At 36.9% G+C, this 8,872-nt stretch overlaps 1 protein-coding gene across 1 annotated transcript in view; it reads left to right on the top strand.

Moving 5' to 3' along the window:
* LOC106883228 (V-type proton ATPase subunit F) overlaps nt 1-7,989 on the top strand; it is a 21,102-nt gene extending 13,113 nt beyond the window's left edge. The window contains exons 2-5 of the mRNA XM_014934157.2: nt 829-910; nt 2,037-2,119; nt 5,819-5,941; nt 7,409-7,989. Coding sequence (XP_014789643.1) covers nt 829-910; nt 2,037-2,119; nt 5,819-5,941; nt 7,409-7,438 — 318 coding nt within the window. The 3' untranslated portion in view covers nt 7,439-7,989. The remainder of the gene's footprint in view (nt 1-828; nt 911-2,036; nt 2,120-5,818; nt 5,942-7,408) is intronic.
* Nucleotides 7,990-8,872: the final 883 nt, after the last annotated feature.

Here is an 8,872-nt window from a genome sequence, read left to right as displayed (position 1 = left end):
CTTGCGAGCTTACGTATGTCCTCAGCAGTTACAGCCCATGTTTCACTGCCATGTAGCATGGTTGTTCGTACGCATGCGTCATACAGTCTGCCTTTTACTCTGAGTGAGAGTCCCTTTGTCGCCAGCAGGGGTAAGAGCTCTCTAAACTTTGCCCAGGCTATTCTTATTCTAGCAGCTACACTTTCAGCGCACCCACCCCCACTACTAACTTGGTCGCCCAGATAGCGGAAGCTATCGACTACCTCTAGTTTTTCACCCTGGAATGAGATAGAAGTTGTTTCCTGTTTGTTTGCAGTCTTTATTGCACCTGAACATCTGCCACAAACAAAAACTAACTTGCTAGTTAACCTCATCTCTAGAAATTCTTCCTTAACTTTGTATTGCTTCTATCACCATCAATCCTTTCAGTTATGCTCAGTTATACCTATCTCTATCTTGAAGGGCCTTCAAAAACTGAAGATGTGCTTAATACTTACAAAGGGTGCTGAAAAGTTCTTGGCTTTAAGAGTATCGTGAAAGGCTTGGTTGGATACCCAACCTTGCAAGTTCTTTTACAGGACTTCGGAAAACTGAAGGGCCACTGCTACAGGTGTGTGAATCTGAAAGAGGAATATGTTGAGTATGTATTTTCTTTGACCCAAAGCCAGGAACTTTTCAGTACCCCTTCATAATACTTTAGGAATGTTATATTTTGGAAATAATTCTTTACAAACTGGTAGGAAAAACTTATATGAATTAAAGGAGTATTATTTCATTATATCATTTGATCCCTATTCTATATTTTGAAATTAATCAATTTTAATATTTCAAAAATTTACACTTTGACAGGATACCTGTGTTGGCTTCCTCCTTGGTGGAATTGGTGAACTCAACAAGAATAGACAACAGAACTTTCTGGTTGTTAATAAAAGTAACTACTATGTTTTTTACATTTCAATTTCAAGACCAAAATAATATAATTACTGTTAATTATCTGGTTAGTGATTCCTTATGACTATGATGATTAATAATTTCTCTCTGAGCTGCACAGTATACAGGCGTACTTCAACTTAGATTATTCAATTAACATCTTTTTCAGTGTTATATCATTTTAAAGAAATGAATAGAGGAAACTAAACCTCAGCTTCAATTGATTTTATTCAACTTTATGACGGTCTCAGCAAGCATGTCTAACAGCATAACAATTTTTTAAAAAGATAACCACCTAAAAACCAATACTAAAGTATTAAAAAAAATGAAATACAGGTGAAAATATACATAAACCATTTATTAAAAAGGTATAAGCTAATAAATCTTACTTTTCATGGTATGTCATTTCCCAAATTTTCAACATAAGCTGATGATATTCTAATTCTATATAATGTGTAACTACTATTGTTTCTTGCCATTCCAAATGTAATTGCCATCAAGTCATATCAATTCTATATTGGTTAAGCACCCAGTGTCTGTTACATATTTTATCAATTTCAACCATGAAACATTTTTCTATGTAATATCTTATGTTGTTTTTAAGTTGGTGAGCTGGCAGAATCATCAGCATGCCAGGCAAAATGCTTAGCAGCATTTTGTCAGTATTCACATCTTAGTTCAAATGTCGCTGGGATTGAATCTGCCTTTCATCCTTTCAGGATCAATAAAACAAGTACCAGTCAAGCACTGGAGTCAATGTAATTAACTTAGCCCCTTCCCTGAAATTGCAGGCCTTGTGCCAAAATTTGAAACCAATATTTTATGTAGTTGTATAATGAGTGTCATAGAACAATAGATTAGCTAATAACAAGTTGAGACTCACACAGTTTCAGTCCTTGATGTAACCGCTTCTCTCATTTGAGAGAACCTTTAATGTCACATTTCTCATTTACTAAAAAAACAGAAAATAAACTTTGTGCTTTGTAAAGAAACCAATTTTCAATTAAGTCTTGTAATGTTTGTTTTTGTATGTCCCTGTGGCAAATAAAACATTCTTAGAGTTGTAATTTCGGAACTATTTTGAAATGTCTTATAAAATTACCATTTCATTTTTTTCTTTTTTATAGACACCAGTATCAGTGAAATAGAAGAGTTTTTCCGTGCATTATTATTGCGTGCAGACATAGCAATTATTCTGATAAACCAAAATGTAAGTGGATTCTTACCTTTCTTTCTTTACCTCTTATGCTTGATAAAACTGTCTAACATACGGATTACTTTATTCTCAACAAAGGAAATCTGATATTTCAAATGAATTTTATTTTTAATGGATTAGTTGAAAGAAGGTTTGTATTTATAGCCTTTTTAACACTCCTAGAAGGAAATGAGAAAGTTATCCTAAGACCAGGGGCCTTGCCCAAATATTTGCAATAGTGTGAACACTGCTAAAGGGACCCATGAATTAAGTGGTAGTGGTAAATGAGGTAAGGGATTAACTTCATCAGTCAAGAAGCTACACAGTCATCCACATATATATATTCTGATGCTGGAAACATGTTTCATTCATCATCCTTAAAGACCCTTATTCAGGAACCTTTTGACCAGGATGGGCTACTTGACCTGAAGAATATTCTAACTGGACACCACCTGAAGGTCATGCACTGTTTATTTTGATATGAGGTCACCGTGTTGCACACATATGGTTGTGATGCATGTGCCTGGTGTACCCTTATCAAACAGATAGTCATGATGGCATGCATTGCCCTCTCAATAATAATAATAATAATATCACAAAACTAGCAATTTTGACGTGATGAAATTAGTTGATACCATTGACCAGTATTTGACAGGTACTTTGTTTTATTGACCCTGGAGGGATGGAAGGCAAGAGGTTGACTCCAATGGAATTTGAACTCAGACTGTAAAGTTAGGACTACCACTAAGCATTTCATCTGATGCTCAATCGATTCTTCCAGCTTGTCACCTTAATAATAAGAATTTCAAAGTTTGGCACAGGCCCTGCAGTTTTGAAGGGAGGGGAGGGGAAGCCGTTTACATTGACACTTCTCTTCTCCCATCTCTTCCCCACTACTCAACTGGTACTTACTTTATCAACCCCAAAAGGATGAAAAGCAAAGTCAACTTTGGTAGAATTTGAACTCAGAGTGTAATGACTGATGAAATGCCACTAAGCATTTTGTCTGGTGTGCTAACAATTCTGCCACTTTGCCACCTTAATAATTGTTTGTTTATAGTTTCAGCTTAGAGCTGCGGCCATGCTGATGCACCGCCGTGTAAGAGTACACCAACACATTGCAACCTCTGGTTTCAAGTGTGGAAGCAAGGATTAGAATTGAAGGGGTCTTTAGAGTCAACCTAGCTAAAACCAAAGTCCTAATAGGTAGGAAGGCAGACAAACCACAAATCCCTTCAGGTAGATGGCCCTACTCGATCTGTAGAAAAGGCATAGGTAGAAACTCCATAAGATGTACCCAGTGTAAGCTATGGACACATAAGAGGTGCAGCAATATCAAAGGAAGGCTAACTGGGAAGATAGTTTTTGAATGTGGCAAATGCTCAGGTGCTATAAACACTGAAAATGTGCAGAAAACAGCTTCTGTTACATTCCAGGTAGACAAACTACAAGTAGTTGATAGCTTCTGTTACCTAGCAGACCAAGTCAGTAGCGGGGGTGGATGCTCTGAAAGTGTAGCTGCTAGAATAAGAATAGCCTGGGCAAAGTTTAGAGAGCTCCTACCTCTGCTGGGGACAAAGGGCCTCTCGCTCAGAGTAAAAGGTAGACTGTATGACGCATGTGTACGAACAGCTATGTTACATGGCAGTGAAACATGGGCCGTGACTGCTAAGGACATGTAAGCGCCCTGAGAAAAAAGTTGGACTTAAGAAGTGTCGCACTCTAGCAGTAGAGCGAACCTGTGGAAGAGGTACACCCAGGAAGATCTAGGATGAGGTGGTGATGCACGACCTTTGAATATTGGTCCTCACCGAGGAATTGACAAGATATACTGTGCTTGAGAAGACCCGGCAAACCAAGTGTGACCTTAACTGTGGCCTATGCCAGTGCAGCAATAAACTGTGCTTGTGAAGACCTGTTGAGGCAAGTGAAATTGTTGTCGTGGCCGATGACAGTACCGCCTGATTAGCACCCGTACCAGTTGCACGTCAAAAGCACTATTCAAGCATGATCATTTCCTGACTGGCTCCCATATTGGTGGCACATACAAAGCACCATCCAAACGTGGTCGATGCCAGTACCGCCTGACTGACGCTCGTGCCGGTGGCATGTAAAAAGCACCCACCACACTCTCTGAGTGGTTGGCGTTAGGAAGGGTATCCAGCTGTAGAAACTTTGCCAGATTGGATTGGAGCCTGGTACAGCCTTCTGGCTTGCCAGCCCTCATCAAACCGTCCAACCCATGCCAGCATGGAAAGTGGACGTTAAATAACGATGATGAGGAAAAAAGATTTTTTAAAATTTTTCGAAATTTTTTTTTAAATCACAGTTTAAAATATGGACAGTCTGAATGTTTGCCTTAAACCCCAGCAATAGACCATTATGGGGAGAAAGATATTGAAAAACATCAACACATCACACTGACATACAAACAAAGAGGGTATGAGATGTGCTAAAAAATAACACGTAAATAGCCCTTAAATCAAGTGCCATAAATTTTAATTTTTGGTGGATTTTTGCATATTTATATGAAATCCCATGTGTGGAACATGAATTTGCAAACATTTTCTAACAATTCCAAAAAATAAATTCTGCTGTTTTCTGGGCAAGATTCATTTCCAATTGCATACTTTATGATAAAACAATTAACAAAATGTTGTACATCCAGTTATTATGTTGTTGGAGTGGCATTTTGTAAATTTGGAAGCATTAGGACAAGTAATTTTGCAAGCCCGATATTTCTAATTTTCAGTTCAAACGATGAAAGAAACAATGATGTTACTGAGCCATAATTTGCACTTAAAGCCATTAACCGCAAAATTAAATTTCATTGTTATTCTAGGAATGATGTTAAATATCTACCAATAAATAGAATTGGTATTTTCTGCAAGTCATGCTGTCTCAATAAACCTGATATATCGCAACAGAAAATAGTTTCAAACGACATTCCTCAAAAGAAGCTTGCTATATAAAATTATTACTTGCTACAGTCAAAAGTAATGATATTTTATGTGGATATATCTGCTTCCTGCAGGCGTGACTGTGTGGGAAAAAAGTTTGCTTCTCAACCATGTTTCTGGGTTCAGTTCTACTGCATGGCAGTGGTTTTGGTGGAAGGAAACTGAAAAGAAGCCTGTTGTATATATGTGTGTGTGCATGTCTTCATGTCTGAGTTTGTCTCCCCACTACCTCTTGACAAGCAGTGTTAGTGTGTTTACATCTCAGTAAGTTAGTGGGTTTGCAAAAGAGACCATTAAAGTAAGTACCAGGCTTAAAAAAAAAGTTCTGAAGTCGATTCATTTGACTAGATTTCTTCAAGTTATTGCCCCAGCATGGCCGCAAAAAATGACTGAAATAAATTAAAGATAAAGAGATTAAATAAATCATTTTGTTCCACCAATATGATAACCCTAACCACCTTCACTCGGTCGGTTTTGGATTAGTGAACTATGGCTTGTGCTATTCCTCAAGGTAAATTTTTTAAAATTTCACTCTTCTTTCTCCAAGATGCTATAAATGATTTCCTTTTACCATTGAAAAGTTTAGTAGGTACACATAATTTTGTCCCCTTCAATACACTTCTCCATCCTTTCCAACTTGAAAAAAAGTAACTGGAGTATAAAATGCGGAAAAACATGTTGCATTTTTTGGTCATTTAATTACCTAAAGCAAAAGCATAATTAGTTGTGTTTATTTATTTTTTTTTTGGTACAGATTGCTGAATTAATCCGTCATGCTATTGATTCGCACACTTTACCAATCCCTGCTGTCCTAGAAATTCCAAGTAAAGATCACCCCTATGACCCTAGTAAAGATTCTATTCTTAGAAGAGCCAAGGTAAGAGCCTGTTTTTTTTTTTTAAGTCTGCAATAGTTTTATTGCATAGACACATATATTATTATTTTTCTCTTTTTTTCAATTTAATACATTTAAACAAGGGGAAAGGTGTAGGGCATAAGGTCAAGAATATGTGACTTAAGTCTTCAATTGATCTGTCTCCAAAATTTTTGTGTGTCTTTGTTTTTAGATCAGGTATAGACAACCTTTCTTGAGAACTGGACCCTATGAAACATGGCTCATCAGGTGAGCCACACTGCTAAAAAAAAAAATTAAAATGTAATTTTTTGTTGGCATGCCATTCAGACAGTCTCATGGCCCATATGCGGTTTACAGGTCGGAGTTTGTGCGTGACTGATTTAGACTGTATCGATCAGTAGCTGCCGGGGTTTAGCCAAAGTATTTGATCCATAACAAGTTTTGTGCATGAGAAGATACGATCTCAGCACTTGTAATCTGTAAAACAATTTTTCAGCTAACATCTTTATGACAAACTGTATCAATAAGGATATTCCTGATTACTTGAATAACTGAGTGAAATAGTTTTATCAGTCTGTACATCTTTATAAATTTCCTTTTTCGCCATTCAATTTGCCTGCATAGCAAGCCTTCAAGATCACTTTTACAATGGATACAAGTTCAATCCCTGATGTAGGTATTTATGTTCTTAGCAAGATAGACTGTATATCTTTTGATAAGAACAGGATTTGGATGATTGTATCTTCTTCCATTACTGCATTATCATTGACAAAGAGGCTTACCTCTCAAAGAAGATACTGCAAAGCAATTGAATGCTGTAAACTGGCTATGCAGTGGCATTTGTAAGAGATTCATTATTTGACAATACTGTGTTTCATTCTTCCTACTGTAGACTGGCAGCCTATCTATGGAGAAATTGTTCTTTCATCTAATAAACACCAGGTTAGTGGACAGTAGGGATTCTAAGAGGCAGCAGACATACCTGTTTAACTGCTGCTTTCACTGTCATACATAATCTACTTTGTATTAAAACATAATAGAATATATATGGCACTTCATTGTTTACGACAGTGAGGGTTCCAGTTGATCCGATCAACAGAGCAGCCTGCTTGTGAAATTAACATGCAAGTGGCTGAGCACTCCACAGACAGATGTACTCTTATCATAGTTCTCAGAGAGATTCAGTGTGACACAGTGTATGACAAGGCTGGCCCTTTGAAATATAGGTTCTACTCATCTTTACCAGCTAAGTGGATTGGAGCAACATGAAATAAAGTGTATTGCTCAAGGACACAACACGTTGCCGGGAATTGAACTCGTGACCTTATGATTGTGAGCCAAATACCTTAACCACTACACCACACTAGGATTTAGAAGTCTTGTCATTTCAGACAAGTAGTAAATTATAAGATATTGCTCTAATACCTTATTCCTTTTCTTCATTTTACATTTAATTTCTTCCTTTTTTTTTTTTCTTTTTTTTTCCAGGGTATGTTTTCTGCTGAAGAATTCCGATGATACCAATAATTTTGATCTTGTTACCTTGAGCTACTGTGGTGCTTTACATTCAAAGGGTTATATTTCCTTCACTATGGCATCCTTTAAAGTTCTACATTCCTGAAAGATTGGCTATGAAGATTTGATATTGAAATTTCATTCCTTAGATTAGTTACTGGTGTCACCATTGGATACGTTGAAGGAATAATAATAATTATGACATTAATCAAGATGAAAGATAAATATCAAATTGTTGGTTTATTGTTCATCACAAATTGAATATTTTCTTGTTTATGTTATTTCTTTTTTGAGTCATTTTTTGTTTTTCTTTTTGAGGTATTTTTATAATTTGTTATTTTTTCCTGAAAATAAAACACAACTTTGCCACTCCTAGATGAGATATAGACTTATCAAAGTAATGTCAATGTTTTGTTTGTATTTCTCTGTTTGTGTACATAGACCTGTAACAGTATTGGTCTGAATCAAATAGATATTCAGACTGTTTTGTACTTTGGTGCAGTAACTGCACTATATAGTGTTGTGAAGATTTAATAAATATTGGAGAAAAATAAGTTTAATTCTTTGATTATTTTACATTGAATAAGAGCAGTGGCTTGGCAGAATCATAAGAGTGTCAACAAAAATGACTCCTACTGTTTCTTTCAGGGTCAATAAAATTATAATAGCAGTCAAGTGCAGGGGTTGGTGCAATCAACTAGCACCCTCTCATCAAAATTACTAGCCTTGTGCCAAAATTAGAAACACCTAGTATGCACTGAATATCTCTTCCTTACCTTTATCTTTTATGGGTGGAGATTTGTGTAGGCAGCTGAGTCTTTAATATTTTACAAATCAATAAAGCGGTGAGCTGGTTGAATTGTTAGCATGCTGGACAAAATGCTTTATGTTCTGTGTTTAAATTTCACTGAGCAGGGTCGATAAAATAAGTACCAGTTGAACTTTGGGTCAATCTAACTGACTTACCCACTCTTTGGAACTTGCTGGCCTTGTGCCAAAATTTGAAACCAATATTATATAGATCAGCGCATAAAGTTTGTGTAATGTTTGCAGGCTGTAGGTACTGTTTTGCTTATGAATTCTGCCAATTGCAAGTTTTCTTTTCAGGTACACGACACTGCTTTTCCCCATACCAGGCTACAGGCCCACACCCCCAACACCCACATTGTTAGGATTGGCACTCTCAACATTGGCACGCTGAAAGGTAGATCTGGTGAAATTGTTGAGATACTTGAACGGAGACGCATAGATATGTGCTGCATCCAGGAAGTAAGATGGAGAGGAGGTTCTGCGAGGTTCCTCACAGGCAAAGAACACAGGTACAAGATTTTCTGGGCAGGGAACACTGACGGGGTCGGGGGCGTAGGAATACTTCTAGCAGAGAAATGGGTGGATAAGGTAATCGAGGTCGTTAGAGTAAGTGACAGAGTACTTAAG

The sequence above is a fragment of the Octopus bimaculoides genome, chromosome 17 (genome assembly GCF_001194135.2).
Source record: "Octopus bimaculoides isolate UCB-OBI-ISO-001 chromosome 17, ASM119413v2, whole genome shotgun sequence".
In the NCBI taxonomy this organism is placed as follows: Eukaryota; Metazoa; Mollusca; class Cephalopoda; order Octopoda; family Octopodidae; genus Octopus; species Octopus bimaculoides.
The sequence above is the reverse complement of the archived record's forward strand: the minus strand, read 5'-3'. Positions and strand labels throughout refer to the sequence as shown.